At 41.2% G+C, this 25,041-nt stretch overlaps 4 protein-coding genes across 4 annotated transcripts; all 4 read left to right on the top strand.

Moving 5' to 3' along the window:
* Positions 1-2,190: 2,190 nt before the first annotated feature.
* LOC109187246 (CDP-diacylglycerol--glycerol-3-phosphate 3-phosphatidyltransferase 2-like) lies at positions 2,191-4,962 on the top strand. The gene is made up of 7 exons (XM_019337406.1): positions 2,191-2,667; positions 3,269-3,366; positions 3,474-3,524; positions 3,691-3,804; positions 4,152-4,208; positions 4,315-4,400; positions 4,488-4,962. Exons 1-7 carry the CDS (start codon positions 2,280-2,282, stop codon positions 4,606-4,608), a joined length of 915 nt encoding a protein of 304 aa, XP_019192951.1. The 5' UTR covers positions 2,191-2,279; the 3' UTR covers positions 4,609-4,962.
* A 476-nt stretch (positions 4,963-5,438) lies between these two features.
* Positions 5,439-7,600, top strand: LOC109187217 (protein ACCELERATED CELL DEATH 6-like). The gene is made up of 3 exons (XM_019337359.1): positions 5,439-6,241; positions 6,310-6,833; positions 6,928-7,600. Exons 1-3 carry the CDS (start codon positions 5,533-5,535, stop codon positions 7,585-7,587), a joined length of 1,893 nt encoding a protein of 630 aa, XP_019192904.1. The 5' UTR covers positions 5,439-5,532; the 3' UTR covers positions 7,588-7,600.
* Positions 7,601-8,909: 1,309 nt separating this feature from the next.
* LOC109187435 (ankyrin repeat-containing protein At5g02620-like) lies at positions 8,910-18,615 on the top strand. Its single transcript, XM_019337622.1, has 3 exons — positions 8,910-9,615; positions 18,136-18,528; positions 18,608-18,615. Exons 1-3 carry the CDS (start codon positions 8,946-8,948, stop codon positions 18,613-18,615), a joined length of 1,071 nt encoding a protein of 356 aa, XP_019193167.1. The 5' UTR covers positions 8,910-8,945.
* On the top strand, positions 18,563-19,607 carry LOC109187218 (ankyrin repeat-containing protein NPR4-like). Its single transcript, XM_019337360.1, has 2 exons — positions 18,563-18,692; positions 18,848-19,607. Exons 1-2 carry the CDS (start codon positions 18,648-18,650, stop codon positions 19,496-19,498), a joined length of 696 nt encoding a protein of 231 aa, XP_019192905.1. The 5' UTR covers positions 18,563-18,647; the 3' UTR covers positions 19,499-19,607.
* The last annotated feature ends 5,434 nt before the right edge of the window (positions 19,608-25,041 follow it).

Consider the following 25,041-nt stretch of genomic DNA (forward strand, 5'->3'; position numbering starts at 1 on the left):
TTTTTTCTCTCTTGGCGAGCCCCACTTAAAACCAATACTTGCAATAATAAAAATCCAAGGCGAAAATCTTGTTCTCCATTTGTTGAAAAATCTTTCAACCATATTTTTTTACTGTAAAAATCATATAAAATTCACTAGTGTGGATGTTCTAGTGGAGTAAGACTTTCATAACGACTGTTGAGACTTTTTTTATTAAAAAAATCAAGAGAGAGAAGACCCCAAAGATACAAAATTGCAGGTACTGAGCACGCTAAACTCTCCTGCTCGCTACGCAAGTGTAAAATTCTGTAAGATAGTGTATCCTACAATAGTTATTACAAAGGTTCAAACTCATAACCTCCCATATGGGAGTCCAACTTGGGTGCCATTATACCACAAGGTCTTGGCGACTACTCCAAACTATTAGCTTATAATGATTAAGAATTTGTTGCATTGTGAGAGTAATTCCAACCAAATTGGTTGGACCACTGACTTTATAATTATATGGTTTCAAATTTGGCTCTCTATAGTATTTGTATCACCAAACTCTGCTTTGCAATACAAAAATTTTAAACTTTATATATTTCCGCATGAACAACATGGTACAATGAGCACATCATCATACAAACAAACTAAATTGTCCATTAGAGTCAGCTCAGTTGATTAAACCGATCATCTTAAGTCTTGCATCAATGACAATGTGTGGTTCAAATTATATTGGATACCTGGAGGGTCATTGTGAGACATTAATCTATCATATGTGATGATGACTCCTTTTGTGTGCATAGTGCACATGCAATGAATTGGAACTTAGAGACGGCTGGAATTTACATTCTCCCTAGTAACTCTTGAGCATGAGTTTTAGTAGTTTAAGATTAGTCCGAACTCCGATATAAGATATAATTATGAAACCTAATGTAAAAGTTAATAAAATAAAATGAAAAAAACTAAATCACCTTGCATTTGAAATTTTATTCGAGAATAAACTCGAACTTGAATTTCCCTCTTTACTTTGGATCACGAGGTTGTTAGTTATCTAATAATATTAACATTTACTGTAAAAATATTATTTGTAAACAGAGTTTATACTAACTTACAAATGAGGTAAATGAAATAATGTCAAAAAAATTAAGTTTTAGATTAATAAATTAAAATAAAATATTATCCAATATCCAACATTTCACCAATCAAATTGCCCCTAAAAAAGTGTGCACAATTCTTTGTAGTATTACTTTATTTTATTTATAAACAAAAACAAAACAAAAAGTATATTTCGTGAACAATTATGTACACTAGAACAGTTGTGGGGGACAGCAGGAATAAGGAGGTAATTCACCTCTATTATTTATTGGATAAAATACATTAGAATATACAGCAACACTAGAATCTCATCATTTGATATATATTTTTTCTTTAAGAAAAGTTTAGTTTTAAAAAAAAAATTATATATGTTACTCTTTTTGTGTTATTTTGTTTGTCTGATTCAATTAACGATGTTTGATTTAAATTATTTTTAATTCAATTTTCAATAATATTAAGTTTATTATTAGTATATAAAATTTAAATATTTAGAAAATACATTAAAAATACTATTAAACACAATAAATTAAATTTAAAAATTACTAAAGAAAATAAATAATGAAGAAAGAATTTAGTTGACCAATAAATAGAACATAGGAAGTATTATGGTATATATGAGTGTATTTAATAATAAAAACAAATAAAATACTAATAATGTAAAATGTTCAAATAATTTCATTAATTAAAGTTCAATTAATGCCATATGGAGTCCTCCGAATATAGTTATTTTGTCACATTTAGTCATAAACTTTCAAATTAACTACTTATGGTGTTTCGACTTTCAAATTGTTATCATATGTGGTTAAAGTTCACCACCAATGGTCCTCTAACTTTTAAAATTTTACCGGCGGCCTTCTTGGAAGAGCCATGTGTGGTTAAAATTTGATAATTGAAGGACCATGAGTGATTAATTTGGACCACAGATGGTAACATTTTGAAAGTCAAAGAATCACGGATAGTCAACTTGAAAGTTTAGAATTAAATGTGACAAAATCACTATACTCAGAGGACCCTAGATGATATTAATTGAGCAAAATTGAGTAAAAAAATGCTATTGTGGTTGCTATAATGAACTCGTATGATTAAGTTTAGATGAAATATGAAAAATTATAATAATGACGGGACTAACAAGCAAATAAGCAAAAAGTAAGAACAGCGCCACAGCGGCGTCAAGTGAAACCGGTTTTTCCCGTCCACCGCTAACACATTTTCTCCGAACGATGGCCGGAGGAGCCCTCAAACTCCACGCCGTTGTTACTTCTATTTACTCTCAGAAGCCCTATACTTGGGCCCGCACCATCTCTTCCGCCGCCAAATCCGAGACGCTTAGAGGCCCCGCGGCGTCGACACCCAGGTGGCGTCGGAGGATACCGTTTCCAGCTCCGGTGCGCGGAGTACCCAATTACCAAATTTCTCTAGGTTTTCACAACCGAGACTGCTCCCCCCTTCTGCCCGTCAGGAGTATATCTACTACTCAAATGGGTTCCGACCCCGATAAGAAGGAACAGCAGCTGCCGGATACTGTGCCCTCACAGTCGGATAAATTGCTCACATTGCCCACAATATTAACGATTGGCCGCGTCGCTGCTGTTCCGCTTCTTGTGAGCAGTATGTTTCCCTGCCTATATAGCTTCCTTTGTTTCTGATTTTTTCTGCATTTAATTTTAATTGGGTTTTCTTCATCGGTAATTAGGTTTAAAAAGTATGGAAATTTACTAGAATTGTAGTCTGCTGTTGTTCTAGATTGCTGCTCTGGTGTGGTTTACTTGAGAAAGATTCCAACTTTCAATCTAAATATCAGTTTTCTTTTATTTCAACAATTGCATTCTCCTATACAGCTCCTGTTAGTAGTTCTTTGTGAGAAATACATGATTTCTCCTGGAGAATGTCTTTCTTAGATATAGAATATATAATTTTGCGTGGCTTTTGATTTTTTTTTTTTTTTTTCTTTTAAGCAATTGATATGAAAATTACCAGTGAGAGCTGCCTTATGAATATTCTTTCAATCCACTGTAATTCTGAAAATATAAAGAATGCATGCCATTCTCTTATTCATTTAAGAAACCTCCAATGCATAATGGTTCCAATTTGGCAAACACTCTGCTTCTTGACCAATTTAAAGCAGTGGTACTTGGAGAGAACTATATTGTGGTTAATCTTCAAAAATAAATAAATAAAAGAGAACTAATATGGGATGTTCTTAAACTAGCCTTCTATGTCGATAGCTGGTGGGGGCCAGCTGCTACAACTGGTATCTTCATTGCAGCGGCAATTACTGATTGGCTAGATGGGTATATTGCCCGAAAGGTATGGGCCTTTGCTGCTTCCCTTAGAATCCTATACTGTAATTCTGTCTTTTTTTTTTTTTTTTTGGGTACAATTTAATTTATGGTTTGATGTATTGACATTTTCAGAAGAAATTAGGAACGGCATTTGGTGCCTTTTTGGATCCAGTGGCCGATAAGGTAATCACTTTGAATGAAATTTATCATTTGTTTTGGGTCAGAAGTTCACATTTATAGTAGCAAAGGATGCTTTTGTCTTTCAAAGCACATAATGAATCTTAGACATATAAATTTAAAATTTTATAATGATGGTATAAGACTAAATTTGCCTTGTTTATTACTACAGCTAATGGTTGCTGCCACTTTGGTCTTGTTGTGCACTAGACCTTTGGAAGCTAGTGCCTTTGTACATATGCCATGGCTGCTGACTGTACCTTCAATTGCTATTATTGGCAGGGAGGTGAGTGGCCATTTATGTTCCATGTTTTCATAGCTTGTTGATCACTCTAAGCATTTCTTGTTGGGAGATGAGTGAGCATGGAACTGGTAAGCTCAAATCCTAATTTTTTATTGTTCTTTCCCATCCCTTGGGGGCAAGTGAGGGGTTGAAATTTTAGGTGACAATGAATAATGCTTCCCCTAAATGTTTCATGGGAAAATTTAATGACTCTCGAGTCTCGATGTAGTACTGCTTCACGATTAAAAATGTATACACCGAGTCATCTATAATGATAATTACTTTATTAAACACTACAGTTTGTGATGTCTACTGCTGTTTGTAATCTGAAGAACAATTCTTGTATGTAGATAACAATGTCTGCAGTTAGGGAATGGGCGGCCTCTCAGGGCAGCAAACTTTCAGAGGTTACAATTTCTTATTTGGACTGCCATTATCCGTTACAAAATAGTCCTTTCCGGCATTCTATGATAGTTTGCTGATGAAGCATGAATCCAATTAAATTTTCTCCAGGCCGTTGCTGTGAATAACTTGGGGAAGTGGAAAACAGCTACACAGATGTCAGCCTTAACCATTCTACTCGCAACCAGAGACAGCAGGTAAACTGGTCTTGTCTGCTACATTAGCCCGATTGTCTGATAGAATTCCTATCTAATTATCCATTCTGCCCCTTTCTCTTTTACCAGTCTCGTTGATGCTGGAGCTCTAGTGGGCTCTGGTGTAGCTTTGCTATATATTTCAGCATGGCTCGCAGTTTGGTCTCTGTTCGTGTATATGAGAAAGATATGGAAAGTACTGCTGGTATAGGAACATCTCCGATTTGAGGTGCATCTTGGTTCAAACTTCCAACACTCACCGGACTCAGCACAGTTCATCAAAACCATTGGACCACAAGTATGGAAACTCATACTCTCCCACTGCTTGTTGCTACATCTGGTGATTGCCCTTTGTTCAAGATTGTATTTTGCACATAATAAAGCTAATATCGAGTAGTAAGTTCAAATTTTATAGTATTTTCCAGAAAACATTAATGCAACATATGAATTTGATTACTATCAAGCTAGTATCTAGTACAGTATCCTGGCTTGTAAACTTAACTTTGATTCATTGTAATTGAAGATACGAACTTGAATTGCAATATTGAATTGAAATCTAATATAACCCTATTTTAAGTGGAGAAAAGCTAGAGATTGCAAATATCAGAAGTTCCTATAAAAATTATTATCAATCCCCTTTTACAGCAACTGGCCTCATTGCATAATATTGGGCGGGCTCACGATCAACCTCACAGTTGTGAGTTCACTCTTGACAATTTAACATTGAAGTAAGAATCAAACACAAAAATGGTGTTTTCTCCCCAACATTAAACCCAAAAATGAAAATTTTCTATCTTTTGTTAAAATTTAAATAGGATTGATGGGTGGGGAATAGAATAATAAAAGAGACTATAACAATAATAAAAATCTCAAACAAATTAAATTCTATCTCACAAAATTTTTTAATAGTAACTTCTAACATCTTTATTTTTGGAAAGTCTTGATCCGTGGTCAACCCAAGTTTAGCATGCTGTTTATATTATATTTTTCTCCAATAATAAAGGGAGTACTTTTTAACTCCAAGTGGGAAGCTATTTCCAATAGGATCCAATGGATGAATATCCAATTCAGCGTTTTTCGTTGACTGAAACTGGGTGCAGTCTTCTTCCACGAACACGATGGATACAGACATGGAATGGCCATTATACAAAGCATGCGAGCTTCGCTGCAAATTATATTACCAAATAATTTTTTTTTTCTCTATCAAATGGATCCTGCAGCTGCTTTACCCATTGATTATCTTCTAATGGATTCAGCTTTATACGAAGCACTGGTGGAAGGAAACGAAGAAGATGTAGATGAATCTCTTTGGTACAAGATGGAACAACATGGCGGCCGCCAGGTGACGCCAAAGGGTAACACTATCCTTCATATCGCGGCTCTATATGGTCACTTGCATTTCGTGCAAAAGATTCTTGAAAAGCACAGTTCTTTGTTATGCGTTCCCAACAAGAAAAATGAAACTGCGCTTCACATTGCTGCAAGGGAAGGCCACAGTGGGGTCGTCTCTGCGCTCATCAACTGTGCCAAAGCGCGCCCAGAACTCGAATCTGGGATAGGAGCAAGAGATATGGTGAGGATGATGGATGGCGATAAAGACACAGCTTTGCACAAGGCGGTGAGGAAAGGGCATTTGGAAGTTGTTAAATTGCTGGTGAAAGAGGATCCCGAATTTGAGTTTGGTGCCAATGAGGCAGGGGAAACCCCACTTTACATAGCTGCAGAGCTCCAATTTCATGAGTGTTTGGTCCAAATCTTGAACAATTCCCATAGACCTGTTTTCAATGGACCTCTTGGCCGAACTGCGCTTCATGCAGCAATAATTCATAGGGGGAGCCCAAAAGGTAGAGCCTTTTAATTTGTTACATACTTTGTGTTAATTAATCTGATAATTGTTTGTTTTATATATTAGATTCCACAAAGTTATTGTTGGAAAAAGAAGCATCTTTGTGTGAGGTGGGTGACAATTGGGGTTGGACGCCATTACACTACGCTATAAGGCTACATAATGAGAAAGCTGTTGAGGAGATTCTGCAAGTAAAGAGCAGTGCAGCATACATCCCAGCAGGAGGCAAAGAAGGTGAGTGGACAACTGCAGTTCATATAGCAGTAAGTGAAAACTCTGTGGTTTTGTTCAAACAAATATTACAGCAGTGCCCACTCTGTTGGGAGATGGTTGATAGCAAAGGTCGAAATGTCCTTCATGAAGCAATTCTGAATGATGCAAGAAAGGTTATCAAATTTATCTTAAATTCTCCAAAAATGGATCACCTTGTTGATGAGAAAGACGAGGATGGTGACACTCCTCTACATTTGGTTGCTGCTTCCAACAACTATGTGCCACAATTGATCCCTCATCCAAGACTGAAGGGTACTGTGATATTTAATAAACAGAACTTGACGCCACTGGACATTGCATATCAGGAACCACCTTTGGTAACTACATTTCATTTCATTTCATTCTATTCTATCTACAATTTTTTATGCTGCAACTAACTCATATAAAGTTAATGAAACAATGTTGTAATAGGTTGCCTTAAAGCCTATGCTAATTAAAGTTGGTTGGAAGCGGGGTTGGCGTTGTGACCTAACAATGAAAACAAAGAGGAATGCTTGCAACCATGGTGGAACCAGCAGGACGCAAATGATACAGAAAAGGAAGGACCGCGAGGAAATGTATACTAATAGTGTGGCGAAGGTAGCTCAGACACACATTGTGGTGGCGACTCTAATAGCAACAGTAACCTTTGCAGCCGGGATCACATTACCAGGTGGCTACAACAACACTGTGGGTGAAACCACCCAAGGGATGGCGATTTTATTAGGAAAGTCAGCTTTCAAAGCGTTTGTTATTACCAATGCTATTGGCTTTGTGTGCTCCATTGCCTCACTAACTGGATACATCCGGTTGGTGGGAGAAGCCTCGGATACTAAGAGATTAGAAATTCTGGAAAATGTTGGTTTTTACTCGGCTCTTATGCTTGATTTATCCTTGATAGCAGTTGTGCTTGCATTTGCAACGGGGATGTTCGCAGTTTTAACACATTCAACTGCCCTTGCGGTGGGGCTATGCATCAGTATTTGTATACTTGTCGTAGGCCTCATCAGTTTCCCCGTCTTCATAGGTTACAAAGAAAGAGGGCTCATTGTAAGCAAATTTAAAAAATATGTGATAATAAAGAAAGCTTAATTAGCTAGCTCAATCTAATTAAGCTCTCATGCATACAGCCTAACTTGCATTGTATACATTTTGTTTAGATACCTTTATGTCGTTAATTAGTTGGTTTAGCATTATATTTCTAGTTTTATGCCTGCAATACTCCTACCTGGATATGCATCTATCTGTTGCTGCTGCAAGTAGTGGCATTAGGCTAGATCACAATGCAAATTTCACTCACTCAGAATACACTTTCAAATTAAAACTACGGACTTCTCAATAAATGTTATATAGATCTACGCGAAGGTGAAAGGCAAGGTGTAGGGTCGACCCCTACCAATGGAAAGTATGAAAATGGTCTTGTCGTGGAATTTGTTAGATTTCAAGACAAGCCTAGATTGAACTATTGAAAGATGATGAAGATGTTTGAGAATGGAGTGCAATCTTTTGGAAAATGCTTCAAAGTTAAAGTTGAGAAGCTTCATTCCAACTATAAAGAAAGTTGATGAGATGTTTCATTCCAAGTATAAAGACAGTACGTTGATGATGAGATGCTTCATTCCAACTATAAAGTTGCAATATAATTACGTGACATTAATGATACTTGCAAATAAAATACGTACTCAACTAATATAATTAATAAATTAATCTCAACTTTAAACTAAAGTAGATTTTGATTAATGTAATATTGAGACACTATATGTGGTGCGCTAATTAAACAATATCATGGTGGAGAAACTTGGAATATATATATGTACTCACGCGGAGGGAGAAAGTTGGATTAATGATTTTGCATGCACTTTTATTCCACACAATATTCAAACACGTACAAAATAATAGTCCGTTTGGAAACTCGAAAAATGACTTTTGAAAAAAAATTTCAGTGTTTGGATGTAAAAGAAAAATTCAGTTAACAGAAAACATTTTCCATTGACTGGGAAAATAAAGCCATTTTGGCGGAAAATGACTTCCACCAAAATTTGGGGAAGTCATTTTCCGCCTTAATGTTTAAACATACAACTCTATTCAATATATTTTTCCATGAAATAAGCTAAACACACCAAGTTTTTCAAAATACAATCAAACAGAAAAAGAAAATATTTTTCTGCTTTCCAAACCGACCCTAAAATTAAACTTGCCTTTTTCAAACAAACCCAGAACGAAATTTCAAGTGGGGCCGGGAGGGGAAATATTTCTTCGTTCCCACCTTTCTTTTTAAAAAGTCACAGCACAGAATTATTATTGTATTATTACGCGTTTTCACATTTCATGCTGGAGACATGGCATGGTAATTATATATACAAATTACCCATCCATCAGTAACGTAACATTACCTGTACCAACTAATCCTTCACCTCAAATCAAATACAGGCAGGCCAATATATATAATTATGGATTCTGCTTCTGATGCTGCTGCTTTACCCACTGATTATCTTCTAATGGATTCAGGTTTATACGAAGCACTGGTGGAAGGAAATGAAGAAGATGCTGACGCTGTTTGGCAGAAGATGGAACAACATGACGGCCGTCAGGTGACGCCAAAGGGTAACACTGTCCTTCATATCGCGGCCCTATACGGTCACATACATTTCGTGCACAAGATCCTGCTGCAGGAACAACACAGATCCTTCTTGTTATGTGCTCTAAACAAGAAAGGTGAAACTGCGCTTCACATTGCTGCAATGGAAGGCCACACTGACGTAGTCTCTGCGCTCATCCACTGTGCCAAAACAAGCCCAGAACTACGTCTACTTGGAGTTGAATCTGGTATGGGAATAGGAGCAACAGATATGGTGAGGATGGTGGATGAGGATAAAGACACAGCTTTGCACAAGGCTGTGAGGAATGGGCATTTGGAAGTTGTGAAGTTGCTGGTGAAAGAGGATCCCGAGTTTGAGTTTCCTGCAAATCAGTCTGGGGAAACCCCACTTTACATAGCAGCAGAGTTGGGATTTCATGAGGGGTTGGTTGAAATGTTGAACAATTGCCAGAGACCTGTCTACGGCGGACCTCTCGGCCGAACTGCGCTTCATGCAGCAATAATTAATTGGACCCCAAAAGGTACGTAGAGTTACGTTTTTGTTATGTTACTTTTGGTGAAAGTAGCCAATATGCCTCAAAACTTTAACCTAGCTTCCTTTTATAGTTACATGTGATTATCAAGTCAACAGCAGACAAATTTTGTTGAGTTGAGATTGTTCCTTTAATTTTTTGTTATTTTGACTTATGTAATCATGAAATAAATATTGATGGGGATATGGTTGTTGGGCCTAGCCCATGGTGCTTGGGGGTGGCCGGTGGGGGTGTCGGGGGTACGACGGCCGTGCCCCGCTTGCGTGGTGGGGTGCATGCTTGCGTTTGCGGAGGCGGGAGCATCGCCCGCCATTGGCGGGGTGATGGTGGCTAGTGGGGGGCGCAATGGGTACCCGTAGCTAGGGCGGGGAAGGTGACATGGGACACGTGGTTGGTGGAGATGGGCTTGCATGGATGCTGTATGCCCGAGAGCAATATGATCATTGGTACTTCTCTAGTTTGGTTTACTTTCAACGTTTACATTGTAAGCACACAGAGTCAACAACGCCTCCATTGAGACTCAATCTCATGAGCTCCCACATGAAAGAGGTCACTACATGTCATCTGAGCACAAGGTGCTTGGCACAACGACAACCTCTCTAGTTTGGTTGTCTTTAGCCTTCTCTCTAAACTGAGAGATTAGTGTTGGAATCCTAACAACGACAATATTATTTCTAGTACGTTGTCCATGGTTGACGGCTTGTGTTGTTCATTTGGACCATCATCTTGCAGCTTGTCTATATTTTACTGGGCCTAGTGCCCTGGCAAGGGAGCGGATTAAAGACTGAAATATGCAGTCAAGAGCCCCTATTTCCACAAATGTGTGCTGTTTTTTTTTTTTTTTTTTTTTTTGACATCAATATGCAAAACTCAGTTGGGAGTTGCGTTTTTGCTTGTGTCCCGCCCCTTTTTATTTTTTTTTTTCCGTATTTACGTAAAACGCAACTACGAGTTGCGTTTACAAAATCGTATACGTAAAACGCATTATGAGAACGCGTTTTTGAAGGAGATACGGTATCCTGGAAAACGCAAGTTAAATTTGCGTTTTACGTATTATACGTAAAACGCAAAAGTGAGTTGCGTTTACTGGTTTTGTACACCTGCGCTCCGCTCGTGGCGCCGCTTCATCTACTCCCCTTCTTTCCTTCCCTTCTACTGTCTCTACGCTCTGCTCTCTCCTTCTTCATCAATGGCGGCCTCCCCGTCGTCGTCATCGTCGATCAGTAAGCCAGAAGTTCCGCCGAGTTCGATTGAAGTCTTGTGTCTAGACCCCTTTCGTCGAAGTGGAGCCAACTCCCAAGCCCGCCGCTCTGCTCGTGGCGCCGCTTCATCTACTCCCCTTCTTTCCCTCCCTTCTACTGTCTCTACGCTCTGCTCTCTCCTTCTTCATCAATGGCGGCCTCCCCGTCGTCGTCATCGTCGATCGGTAAGCCAGAAGTTCCGCCGAGTTCGATTGAATTCTTGTGTCTAGACCCCGTTTCGTCGAAGTAAAGCCAGCTCCCAAGCCCGCTGCCGGAACCCCCTCTGCGAATCCTCCACCGCCACCCTTCCTTTATTTCTAGAACCCTCCCTGTCCAGTCATTAGTCGTCTCCGGCAGGCTTCTCCTCGTCGCCGGCACCACGGACAACTTCCTTCCCGCTCACGAAGAATACCGAGTTGCATTTTTCGTATTTTAAAGTATTATACGTAAAACGCATCTCCCAAATGCGTTTTAACGTATGCTATACGTATCATGAAAACGCATTTGGCATATGCGTTTTACGTATACAATACGAAAAACGCAACTCCTACTTGCGTTTTAAGTAAATAAGGAAAAACAAACAAAAAAAAAAAAACAAAAAACACCCGGGACACATGCAAAAACGCAACTCGGAAGTGAGTTTTACACATTTCTGTAAAAAAAAAAAAAAGTCAGCACACATTTACGAAAATACTGTAGGAACCGTTGGTAGAAAACAAATAATAATCAAATAAAAAATTGACTATTATTTTCTGGAAAGAAGGGAAGAAAAATTTGAAGAAAATTGGCTAGTGTTTGGTGTTGGGTTTTTGCAAGAGTCAAGTGTGCACTCTTTCCTTAAAACCTTATTTGCCACCTCCCGTAGATGCTAGGAGCGTTGTGGCCTAGGCTTCCCAGGATAAAACTTGCTATGATCCAATGTTTGAGCATTCAAACAAAGGATCCGGCGAGCAAGACAATGGGTATGAACACAGTATGGCTTAAAGAAAGAGTAGAAGCAGAGAGGTTTTGAGGCTAAAAGATGAACTTTCGTGTTCTATATATTCTGTGTGTTAAACTCTACTGCCTCTACCCTCTCTTATATAGGGTTGAAGGAGCCAATAGCCTTTATTATGGCAATTAAAAATGACATTAAAGCTGCCTTCCAACAGCTATAACAGCAGGCCACTACCTGGGAATTGAATTCAGAATTCAAAATGTGAATTCAAAATTGGAATTAATAGACAATTAATTCCGTAACAGATGAATTCAATCCCCTCAACAGTCAGAACTTTCGGGTTCCTGACCGTTAGCGTACAGGGTTCGGTCTCAACTTTCGACCTCATCCAGTTTCGGCCCTTGCACCTTTCGTGGACTCTGTTGCACGAGAGTTCGGTCTCAACTTTCGACCTCATCCAGTTTCGGCCCTTGCACCTTTCGTGGACTCTATTGCACGAGAGTTGTGCTCTCAGTGCACCACAACCTCTCGTGCTCTCTTGTAGCACGAGAGTAGGTGTGCTCTCGGTTCGGTTCTGGCCGAACCCGAACCCAATTTCCGGACGACATTCGTGCTCCCAGGTGCCGGCGCACACGAGCTCGGGTTTGAATCAAGCCTTTTTTCAATCTCTGCTAGTTGGAATTTGATTTGCATCCCCCCCCCCCCGTGCGAGAGAGCCTCTATGCTATACAATTCTACAAGCTTCAAAAGAGCTCTTGTATATAAGGGGGGAAAATCTTCATTCCAAAGCAATGTGGGACAAAAGCTCACTTTTTCCCTTCATTTTCCAACTCAAATGGGTCTACTTTGAGAATCAATATCTCATTCACCCATTATCCGTTTTGAGCGTACAATATATCGATCTCTTCGTCTCACTACGAAGAATCCGAATCCACTTTAACCCGACCCAAATCGGAAGTGGACCCCACTGATAATTGTACCACAAAATAGCCACTTAACATGCCATTTTATGCTCTTTTTTTTTCCAACAATCCCCCACATGAATGAAAAATTGATTTTCGGGGTATTTTGAAATCGGAAACAACTGTGTTCAAACGGTCGATCCCTGCATAGGATAGGTAGGGAGTCACTATACCCTTTGAACCTTCCCTCGTAAAGACATGTTTACTCTACTGGCTGTACGGTAGAACGCGATGTCTTTGAACCGACTGCCGTTTGTGTAGACGATGACATATCTCACACAGGAATCTCCCAACCATGCTCTTGCTCTCATGAGTGTGCCCGTTTTGGTCGTGGGTCACCGTTCCTGGTTCTGCGAGAGTTTCTAAAGAATTGTGCCCAACAATTCTCCTTTGAAGCGACCCTCACTTCTCTCTAACATAGGTGATTTTTTCTCGAGTATCCCGCATACTCAAGAATCATTAAAGCATTAACATGCTAGCCTCTTGCGGGAGTCACTGTTTTAACGAGGAGTGGTAGGGAATCCGAGACCCCCACAGTGACGCGCTCCGTTCCATAATTTAGTTGTCCCATTGAACCTAGGTGCCAGCTAGGTTAGGTATCCACTATAGAACTTTTTAGTCCAAGGGCAGTAGACCCATTCCTCGTGTCAACTTCTCCACAACTTCTCTTCCTAACCCTTTGGTCAGCGGATCCGCTATATTGTCTTTTGACTTTACGTAGTCAATCGAGACAACACCAGTTGTGAGTAGTTGTCTAATGGTATTATGTCTACGACGCACGTGTCTAGACTTACCATTATACATATGACTCTGTACTCTCCCAATTGTGGCTTGACTATCGCAATGCACACATATTGGAGGTACCGGTCTTTCCCAATTAGGAATATCCTCTATAAAATGGCGTAGCCATTCAGCCTCTTCACAACCTTTGTCCAAGGCTATCAGCTCAGATTCCATCGTGGATCTAGCTATCACAGTTTGCTTAGAGGATTTCCATGCAACGGCTGCACCGGCTAGTGTAAACACGTAGCCACTCGTGGACTTAGAGTCCTTAATATCAGATATCCAATTCGCGTCGCTGTACCCTTCAAGTACAGCGGGATATCTCCCGTAGTGCAGTCCAAGATCACGAGTATACCTCAAGTATCTCATAACCTTTACTATTGCCTTCCAGTGCATAGCACCGGGGTTACTCGTATATCTACTGAGCTTACTAACCGCATAGGCAATATCCGGCCTAGTACAGCTCATAAGATACATCAAACTACCAATAACCTGAGCATATTCCACTTGTGAAATACCTTCTCCGTGGTTCTTGGTTAGATGAATGTTTGTATCAAATGGTGTCCTAGCCACTTGACTATCATCCTTGTTAAATTTCTCAAGGATTTTGTCAATATAATGTGATTGGCTCAACACGAGACCATCAGGTCTTCTAATGATTCTAATCCCGAGGATCAAATCAGCCAACCCCATATCCTTCATGTCAAATCTCGCATTTAACATGTTTTTGGTAGACTTGATCATCCGATCATTACTACCAACGATGAGAATATCATAGACATATAAACAAAGAATGACGTAGCCATCTATCGTTTCCTTAACGTAGACACATTTGTCACCTTCGTTTATTTTAAACCCGTTCGTTAACATCGCATGGTCAAACTTCTCGTGCCACTGCTTAGGCGCTTGTTTTAAACCATAGAGTGATTTAACCAACTTACACACTTTCCTTTCTTGGCCCGGAACCATGAACCCTTCGGGTTGTTCCATATAGATTTCCTCATCTAATTCACCGTTTAGGAAAGCGGTTTTCACATCCATTTGATGAACTTCCAAGTTCCGCAACGCGGCTATGGCAAGTATCATCCTAATGGAGTTTATTCTCGTCACGGGAGAATACGTGTCGAAGTAATCGAGGCCCTCGCGTTGCCTGTAACCCTTGATTACAAGCCTAGCCTTATACTTCTCGATGGAACCGTCCGGTTTCATCTTCCTTTTAAAGACCCACTTGGATCCTAAGGGTTTACTACCCGGAGGAAGATCAACCAGTTCCCAAGTGTGATTCTGTAGAATAGAATCCACTTCACTTTTTATAGCCTCTTTCCACATTGGTCCTTCTGTAGAAGTCACGGCTTCTACATACGTTCGAGGCTCGTTCTCTATCAAACAAGATAGAAAATCGGGTTCATTTTCTAATAAACAAGTTAGAGTACCCGAATCGTACTCTAACAAGTAAGTTAGAAAATCAGGACCGAATGATTTTCCAACTCTCGCCCGCTTACTGCGTCTCGGCTCGAGCTCGGGTTCTCTCTCGGATTCCCCACTATCAATATCCATAGTTTCGTCAAACGTTCGTTTTGACGTACTTGGTCCCTCGTTGGAACTACAAGGAAATATATTTTCGAAAAAATATGCATTCCTTGATTCTATTATCGTGTTCTCGTGTACATCCGAATTATTGGACTCGTGTACTAAGAACCGATAAGCACTACTATTATGTGCATAGCCAATAAAGATACAGTCCACCGTCTTAGGACCTATCTTTACTTTCTTAGGTGTTGGCACCAAAACTTTGGCAAGACACCCCCACACTTTCAGGTACTGGTAGGAAGGTTTCCTACCGTTCCACAGCTCATAAGGAGTCTTATCGAGCTTCTTTCGGGGTACCTTATTCAAAAGGTAATTACTTGTCAAAATCGCCTCACCCCAAGCATCTTGAGGTAGACCCAAACTTATAAGCATCGCATTCATCATATCTTTCAATGTACGATTCTTTCGTTCGGCAACACCGTTCGATTGAGGTGAGTAAGGTGCAGTACGCTCGTGTATTATACCTACACTCGCACAGAAGTCACCAATAGGTGCTTCGTACTCACCACCTCTATCGCTTCTAACCTTCTTAATTCTCCGATTAAGTTGGTTTTCCACTTCATTCTTATAAAGAACGAATTTATCAACGGCTTCGTCTTTGCTCTTAAGCAAATACACATAGCAGTATCGTGTGCTATCGTCGATAAATGTGATAAAATACTTATTACCACCTCTCGTTTGTATCGATCTAAAATCGCACAAATCACTATGGATTAATTCTAGTGGTTCAGTTTCCCTTTCAACCGACTTGAAAGGTACTTTCGTTAGTTTTGCCTCAACACAAATTTCACACTTGTTATTTGTGTCAATTTGAAAGTTAGGAATATGGTCCATGCTAATTAATCTACGCATAGAATTAAAATTAACATGACCTAGTCTACCATGCCACAAACTGGAAGACTCAAGCAAGTAAACAGAATTAACTTTGCTTTTATTGATAACAGGAATTACATTGAGCTTAAAGAGCCCATTAGTTACATATCCTTTACCAACAAACATCCCTAACTTGGACAAAACTACTTTGTCTGACTCGAACACCATGCGAAAGCCATGCTTGTTCAACAGAGAGCCAGACACAAGATTCTTCCTCAGCTCAGGAACATACAGCACGTTGTTCAACGTTAGTTCCTTCCCGGAAGTCATCTTCAGAACCACCTTGCCCATGCCTTCCACAGCAGACTGAGCAGAGTTTCCCATCCACATCTTTTCACCATCAACGGTCTCAAAGGTGTTGAACATTTCTCGGTTGCAACACAAGTGCCTGGTTGCACCGGTATCAATGAACCATTCACGAGGGTTTGAGCCCACGAGGTTCACCTCGGTCACCATAGCCGAAAGGCTAATCTCGACCTCTTTCTGATTGCTATCTCCAACAACATTGGCTTCAGAACTCTTGTTCTTCTTCCTTGGAGCCTTGCATTCAGATGCTCTGTGGCTATGCTTGCCACAATTGTAGCATTCACCAGGAAACTTGTTCTTGGTAACGCCACCTTTCGGACCTAGCTTTCGCTTGTCCTTCTTGTTCCTCCTGGAGTTCTTACCGTGCTCCACAACGTTGGCCTTAGCACCAATAACGATAGGAGCCTTCCTATCATTCGTCCTGTTCCCTTCCTCAATCCTGAGTCGCTGGATCAGGTCCTCCAGATTCATCTCCTTTCGCTTATGCTTAAGGTAGTTCTTGAAGTCCTTCCAACCCGGAGGCAACAAATGGATCACAGATCCCACTTGGAAGGCTTCACTTAGCACCATGCCTTCGTCACGGATCTCGTCAAAGATTAATTGCAAATCTTCTACCTGACTTAGCACGGTCTTTGAATCAACCATTTTGAAGTCGAGGAATCGGCCAACTACAAATTTCTTTGAGCCGGCATCCTCACTTCGGTATTTATGATCCAAAGCTTCCCACAACGCTTTTGATGTGCTTATCTTTCGATATACATCATATAGCGTGTCACACAATCCATTCAGGATGTAGTTTCGGCAAAGGAAGTCCGAATCCTTCCAATAGCCAACCGCCATCACGGATTGTGCATCTTGTTCCTTCAACTCGGGAACACTCTCGGACAAGAACCTTGCCAGGCCGAGAGTTGCTAGGTAGAACAACATCTTCTGTTGCCACCTCTTGAAGTTCGAACCAACACCGGTGAACTTCTCCGGCTTTTCAGCCGAACCACTCGGTACCGTAGGTACCCGAGACATGGGAATATATCCCTCAGTTATATAGGGTTGAAGGAGCCAATAACCTTTATTATGGCAATTAAAAATGACATTAAAGCTGCCTTCCAACAGCTATAACAGCAGACCACTACCTGGGAATTGAATTCAGAATTCAAAATTGGAATTAATAGACAATTAATTCCGTAACAGATGAATTCAATTCCCTCAACCGTCAGAACTTTCGGGTTCCTGACCGTTAGTGTACAGGGTTCGGTCTCAACTTTCGACCTCATCCAGTTTCGGCCCTTGCACCTTTCGTGGGTTGTGCTCTCAGTGCACCACAACCCTCTTGTAGCACGAGAGTACGAGAGTAGGTGTGCTCTCAGTGCACCACAACCCGAACCAAGTGGCTATACCGGCATAACTTAGCCCGCAAGGCCAGCCAATTTTAGGACGACATTCGTGGGACAAAAGCTCACTTTTTCCCTTCATTTTCCAACTCAAATGGGTCTACTTTGAGAATCAATATCTCATTCACCCATTATCCGTTTTGAGCGTACAATATATCGATCTCTTCGTCTCACTACGAAGAATCCGAATCCACTTTAACCCGACCCAAATCGGAAGTGAACCCCACTGATAATTGTACCACAAAATAGCCACTTAACATGCCATTTTATGCTATTTTTTTTTCCAACAAATACAACTTGGCCCCTACACATTTCAGTCCTTTATCCCAAGGGAGCTTCCACTCTATGGTGGACCCGGTCCAACAAAATCATCAAATTAAATATAATATAATTTGTGTATGTGATAATTGTTTTATATGTTATTATAGATTGCACAAAGTTATTGTTGGTAAATGAAGCATGTTTGTGTGAGGTGGGTGACGATTGGGGTTGGACACCATTGCACTACGCTGTAAAACGACATAATGAGAAAGCTGTTTGCGACATTCTTCAAGTAAAGAGTTCAGCGGCATACATTCCAGCAGGAGTAGGCAAAGAATGGACAACTGCAATTCACATAGCAGTACGTGAAAACTTTGTAGGGTTGTTTAGAAAAATAGTAGAGCGTTGCCCACTTTGTTGGGAGATGGTTAACAGCAAAGGTCAAAATGTCCTCCATGAAGCAATTTTGAACAATAGCACAGGCATGATCAAATATATCTTAAATAATAATAATTCTGGGAGAAAAAGGGATCACCTTGTTGATGAGAAAGATGAGGACGGTAACACTCCTCTACATCTGCTAGCGATCGCTGCTGCTGCTTCCTACAAATATGTGCCAGAATTGAAACAACATCCTAGATTATTGAAAAATGCCGGTGTGGTTTTCAATAAACAACACATGACCCCGCTCGACATTGCATATCAACAGCCACGATCAGCTTCGGTAAGCTAGCTAGCTAGCTAGTACATTATATTTCATTTTGCATGCCATATTCTATATATATATATATATATATATATATATATATATATATATATGCTGCAATTAAGCTAAGTTAACTCGATCATATAGATTTAATGAAACAACGTATATATTAGGTTTTCTTACAATATGTTCCAACTAAAGTTGGTAACCGGCATGGTGGCCTAACAATGAAAAGAAAGAGGAAGAATAATGGCGATGAAAGGAGGAATAGGGAAGAAATAATACAGGAAAGGAAAGCTCGTAAGGAGAGGTATATGAATAGTGTGGCGAAAACGGCGAATACAAACATTGTGGTGGCAACTCTAATCGCAACAGTAACCTTTGCAGCCGGGATCACATTGCCAGGCGGGTACCAAAGCAACGAAAATCAACAAGGGATGCCAATTTTATTAAGAAAATCAGCTTTCAAAGCATTTGTGGTTACTGATGCTATTGGGTTTGTGTGCTCCATAGTTTCCATAATTGGATACATCCGGTTGGTGGAAGAGATGTCCGATGCTAAGAGACGCAAAATTGTAAACAAGCTTGCTGGCTACTCGATTGTTATGCTTGATTTATCCTTGGCAGCAGTTGTGCTTGCGTTCGTACTGGGGATGTTCGCCGTTTTAACGCTGCATTCATCGGCTGTTGCGGTGGGAGTATGCGTCGCCATTTGCCTATGTATCCTCGCCCTCATCGCTTTCTCTATGTTCTTGGGCTACAATGAAGAATGGTGGATTATAGTCAAATTCCATGAAATTGTTCAGTTTTTCAACAAACTTTGACCACAAATTAAAAGAAGCAAGAAACAATGAAGGGTAGACCAGTTGCATTCACTTTGTAGTTTGTACTGACACTCAAGTCACCACAATGAAATTTCGCCATCTTTATTTCTGGAAATTAAAGTCTAAGCTTGATCCCGTGGTTGACCCAAGTTTAGCATTTTTTTTTAAATTATATTTTTCTCCAATAATATAATTTGTACGTAAACTCCAAGTGGGAAGCTATTTCCAATAGGATCCATTGAATCAATATCCAATTCAGCGTTTTTCGTTGACTGAAACTGGGTGCAGTCTCTTCTTCCACGAACACGATGGAGGGAGCTGAGACATATATGGAATGACAATTATATAAATTAAAGCAGCAAATTATATTACCATCCAGTACCAAATAATCTTTTTTTCTCTAGCTATCAAATGGATCCTGCAGCTGCTTCACCCATTGATTATCTTCTAATGGATTCAGCTTTATACGAAGCACTGGTGGAAGGAAACCAAGAAGATGTAGATGAATCTCTTTGGTACAAGATGGAACTGTCAGACATATATTTTATATATATCTTTTATTGTACAGTTTATAATAATGTTGTTATTGACTTACTGAGAGATCTAGTCTTTAGCCTAGTTGTTAGCTCTCTCTCTTAAGTCTATATTTGTATTCTCCCGTTTTGTTATGAATTGAATTAACTGTTCCACTCTCATCTGGTATCAATTAGCCAGTAGGAATCCTAGAATCCCAGTCTCTCTCCTCCTCCTTTTTCGACCATGTCGCAGAGTTCAGAGAGAACCATCACCACCACCTCCGTTTCCTCCCCTAATCCCCCGAATTCCTTACCGAGTGCACACCATTTTGTGTCACTCAAATTAACCCACAGAAATTACCTATACTGGCGTACCCAAATCATCCCGTTCCTCCGTGGGCAGCGCTTGCTCGGGTTCATTGACGGCTCCCGTCCGTGCCCGTCACCGGTGATCGAAACTCCCACCAGCGAAGCTGCGATCGACACTGCATCCGTGACTCCTAATCCGGCCTATGAGGCGTGGCTGGAGCAAGATGCCTCAATTCTCTCTCTTCTTATCTCCTCCATCTCCGAGGAGGTAGTGTATCTAACGCTCGGGCAGACCAGGTCGCGTGGTGTATGGCTCGCGGCGGAGACAGCGCTCGGATCCTCATCGCAGGTGCGCTGTCTGAATCTCATGGGGCAATTTCAGGCGTTGAGGCAGGGAGACATGTCCATGCCGGAATATTTGGGCCGTGCGCAACATCTCATGGAGGATCTAGCGCTCGTCAGACGCCCCATGACCCTCTCGGAACAGAATCTATATGTGTTCCGGGGGTTACGACCGGAATTCAGATCCATGGCCGCTTCCTTGGCAGTCAGCGGCACACCTTTGACGATTCCCCAGCTTGCGGACTATTTACAGGCGCAACAATTTATTCATGTAGATGATTTTCCCACTCCGGCGACCGGCGATCCAGTGGCGATGTATGCAGGTTCTGGCCGTCGAAATCATGGAGATGGGAACCAGCGCGGTGGTCAGCGCGGTGGCGGCAATCGCGGAGCAGGTGGTCGTGGCGGAGGTAATGGCCGTGGTGGCCGTGGCCGTGGAAATGGCCGCGGTCCTGTTCGCTGCCAAATATGCCGAGCGCAAGGCCATTCGGCGGCTTATTGTCATCGCCGCTACTCGGAGCCACCTCCATCGCAGGCTCATATGGCAGTCATGGCAGATGACGGTTCTCATAATCCGGCCACGGCGTGGCTACCGGATACAGGGGCCACAACTCACGCCACACCGGGCTCCGGGCTGCTTTCGCAATCTGAAGATTACCACGGAGATGATGTGTTAAGAGTGGGCAATGGCGCAGGTTTGGATATCTCAAGTGTGGGTCATGCAGTAATTCCATCGGGTTCTAAATCATTAAAATTATCCAGTGTCTTACATGTCCCCGAATTATCTGTGTCACTATTATCTGTTAACAAATTTACAAAAGATAATAATTGTTATTTTGAGTTTCATCCCACCTTTTTTCTTGTGAAGGACTGCGTCACACAGGCGGTAATGCTTAAAGGTCCAAGCTCGGGGGGCTTGTATTCGTTGTCGGTTCCAAAGTCAAATTATGCGTTCGTCTCGGCTCGTGCCTCATCAGCTGTATGGCACCAGCGTCTCGGTCACCCACATAATCAAGCCTTGAGTCGTGTTTTACGGGATTGCCCGGTTGTACCCACAAATAATATCATGCCTAAATTATGTACTTCTTGTCAACTTGGGAAATCATCCCGGTTTCCTTTAGATAGGGTTCATAGTTCTAGTCGCAGTGTTTTGGATTTAATTTACACTGATATCTGGGGTCCCGCACCTATTCTTTCTGCGGATGGCTCGCGCTATTTTGTACTTTTCGTAAATGATAATACCCGCTATTGTTGGTTTTATCCTCTACGATTGAAAACCGATATATATAAAGTTTTCGATGTGTTTAGGGCGATGGTAGAACGTACGTTTTCACGTTCTATATAAGTCCATTCAGTCCGACCTGGGGGGGAGGGATACCAAAAATTACACAAGTTGTTCACTACCTTGGGAATTGTACACAGACAGTCTTGTGCGTATACACACGAGCAAAATGGCCGTGTTGAGCGTCGAAATCGACACATTGTCGAGACTGGTCTGGCTCTAATGGCCCAGGCGTATGTTTCACAACGCTATTGGGATCATGCCTTTGAAACTGCAACCTTTTTAATTAACAGATTACCATCATCCCCACTACAGTTTGATACACCATTTTTTCGCCTATATAAGCAACCACCCAGCTATACATACTTACGAGTATTCGGGTGCCTTTGCTTTCCTTATCTCCGGCCATATAACCGCCACAAAATTGAGTATCGCTCGAGTCCACCGTCTTCTTAGGTTACCCACCTTCCTTTAGGGGTTACCGCTGCATAGACTTAAACACTGGGAAAACCTATACCTGCCGTCATGTTCGCTTTGACGAGACTGTTTTCCCTTTTGCAGTTAATTCCGTGACAATGGGCTCCAAGGCGTCTACACCAGAGGTACCATGGGCCTCCTGTCCTGTGGCCCATCAACCTAGCCCGGTCCTTCCAGCCCTACCTCCACCGCCAGTGGCTGCACCACAGCAACCTAGGGCACAACCGAGGAAACGGGGAAGGCGGGTTCAGATCCAACAAGACCGGTCACACACTATGCGGCTCCGGCGCATGACTCAGGGGTCCGGGGAACAATTACATGCCCTCATTGCAGCAACTGATGATCCAACCTGCTACTCACAGGCAGTTGGACATCCGCAATGGCGGGATGCTATGGACCAGGAGTTCAATGCACTATTGCATAACAATACTTGGCAATTAGTTCCGGCCTCTCCAGACATGAACATTGTGGGTTGCAAGTGGGTTTTCCGCACAAAGCGGAAGGCCGATGGTTCGATAGAGCGCTACAAAGGCTAGTAGCCAAGGGCTTTAATCAGGTTGCCGGGGAAGACTTTTTCGAGACTTTTAGTCCGGTGGTCAAGCCCACTACGGTCAGGATACTTTTATCATTTGCAGTATCTCGACAGTGGACGTTACGTCAATTAGATGTCCATAACGCCTTCTTGAATGGGCATCTAGCCGAGAAGGTCTACATGCGACAGCCGCCGGGTTATGAGGACCCGGATCAGCCCGATTATGTGTGTCACTTACAGCGGTCTCTCTATGGGTTAAAGCAAGCCCCGAGGGCATGGTTCAAGCGTTTGCATGATTTCTTACTTGTCACAGGTTTCGTTGCCTCGAAGACGGATGTATCCCTTTTTCATTACTTTGCAGGGGACTCAAGAGTCTTTTTGCTCGTATACGTGGATGATATCATTATGCTTGGGAATGCACCCCCACTAGTTGACACATTACTCGGTAAATTAGCTGCAGCGTTCAAGATTCGTGATCTTGGAACTCCCACGTTCTTCTTAGGCATTGAAACGTTGAGTGTTCCCGGAGGACTAGTTCTTTCCCAGCGCCGTTATATGCGTGACATCCTACAACGGGCTGGTATGACTGAGTGTAAGCCACTTGCAACTCCCGCTTCTGTTTCTCAGCCGGTCAGTCAGTCCACAGAGTCGTTTGACAACCCGACTCTTTATCGACGTCTTGCTGGTGCGCTACAGTATCTCACCATCACACGCCCGGATCTATCCTATTCGGTGAACCGCCTATGTCATCCACAGAAGAACATTGGGGGCTTCTTAAGCGTGTGTTACGCTATGTTCGTGGTACTTTGGACTACGGGCTTCAGATTTCTGCTTCTGCGACCTCCGACATTCATGCGTACTCTGATTCCGATTGGGCTGGATGCCCAGTTGACAGGAAGTCTACTAGTGGCTACGCCGTGTTCTTGGGGTCGAATCTGATATCCTGGGTGTCCCGGAAGCAACGTATAGTTGCACGCTCGTCCACTGAGGCTGAGTACAAGGGATTGGCAGATGCATGTGCAGAGGTTACTTGGGTTGTTTCATTGCTTAATGAGCTCGGCTTAGGCTCATTGACGGCTCCGACGTTATGGTGCGACAATCTTGGAGCCACATATCTCTGTGCCAATCCAGTCTTTCACGCTCGTACGAAGCACGTTGAGGTAGATTATCACTTTGTTCAGGACAAAGTCTCTGCAGGACAGCTTCAGGTTCACTTCGTTTCTACCAAGGATCAGCTAGCAGATATATTTTAGACATATATTTTATATATATCTTTTATTGTATAGTCTATATATATAAAAAAGTAAAATCCTCCTAGCAAGTTTTCCCCCCAAAACTTAGGGGCATTTTTGTAATCTAATAATAATAATAATAATAATAATAATATCTTAAATAAATAAATTATTATACTTTCCTTTTGAATTAGTATTTTCTACTTATAAATACAAGTTTATAATTCTTTTAATTCCTAGCCTTCCCAGGATTTTCCTTCTCCACATTGGTAGGGCTTCTCCACCCTGTATCTTCCCCATCATTTCATTGACTTTTGTTAATCATCCTGTGATCTTCCACAGTTGAGGCTGATACGTGATTTGCACAGGTGAGGTTTTCATTATCTTAGTTTTTTTTTTTTTTTTGGGTTTTATTTTGTTTTGGATTTTTTGATATTTAAATAAGAAAAGTGGTTTGTAATCAAAATAATTTTGATATATTCTTCTTCTTCTTTTTTTTTTTTTTTTTTTTTTGTGGAGAAGATACAGATCTAGAAAGATTGATCGAGAAGCAATAGAGTTCGTTGCTCATCAAGTGGATAAAGTTTGGAGAGGGACGGATTCTGTGTATATGTAAAGAGATATAGAGGGAAGCATGATAAGAATACTGTAAAATTAAAATGAAATTCAAAGCATTTTTTAGTTGTTAATATATCAAAGCGTTGAGCTTTGTTTTGACTCAATCTCTTCATTTTTAAAGTGTGCATTTTCTATAATACTGAGTAGTTTGTCTATCCCTTCAAGAGGTTTTTCTTGCCTTTTAAACTTTTTTTTTTGGACAAAAAAATTATGAACTACTGTAGCTTAGTTTGAAT

This window comes from Ipomoea nil, unplaced genomic scaffold (assembly GCF_001879475.1).
Source record: "Ipomoea nil cultivar Tokyo-kokei standard unplaced genomic scaffold, Asagao_1.1 scaffold1421, whole genome shotgun sequence".
Lineage (NCBI taxonomy): Eukaryota > Viridiplantae > Streptophyta > Magnoliopsida > Solanales > Convolvulaceae > Ipomoea > Ipomoea nil.

Coding starts and splice junctions, on each gene's coding strand:
- LOC109187246 (XM_019337406.1), top strand. CDS start 2,280: ATGGCCGGAGGAGCCCTCAAACTCCACGCCGTTGTTACTTCTATTTAC. Junction 3,367..3,473: donor ATGGGTATATTGCCCGAAAG/GTATGGGCCTTT, acceptor TGACATTTTCAG/AAGAAATTAGGAACGGCATT. Junction 4,209..4,314: donor AGGGCAGCAAACTTTCAGAG/GTTACAATTTCT, acceptor AATTTTCTCCAG/GCCGTTGCTGTGAATAACTT.
- LOC109187217 (XM_019337359.1), top strand. CDS start 5,533: ATGGCCATTATACAAAGCATGCGAGCTTCGCTGCAAATTATATTACCA. Junction 6,242..6,309: donor TCATAGGGGGAGCCCAAAAG/GTAGAGCCTTTT, acceptor TTTATATATTAG/ATTCCACAAAGTTATTGTTG. Junction 6,834..6,927: donor CATATCAGGAACCACCTTTG/GTAACTACATTT, acceptor ATGTTGTAATAG/GTTGCCTTAAAGCCTATGCT.
- LOC109187435 (XM_019337622.1), top strand. CDS start 8,946: ATGGATTCTGCTTCTGATGCTGCTGCTTTACCCACTGATTATCTTCTA. Junction 9,616..18,135: donor AATTAATTGGACCCCAAAAG/GTACGTAGAGTT, acceptor ATGTTATTATAG/ATTGCACAAAGTTATTGTTG.
- LOC109187218 (XM_019337360.1), top strand. CDS start 18,648: ATGACCCCGCTCGACATTGCATATCAACAGCCACGATCAGCTTCG. Junction 18,693..18,847: donor AACAGCCACGATCAGCTTCG/GTAAGCTAGCTA, acceptor CGTATATATTAG/GTTTTCTTACAATATGTTCC.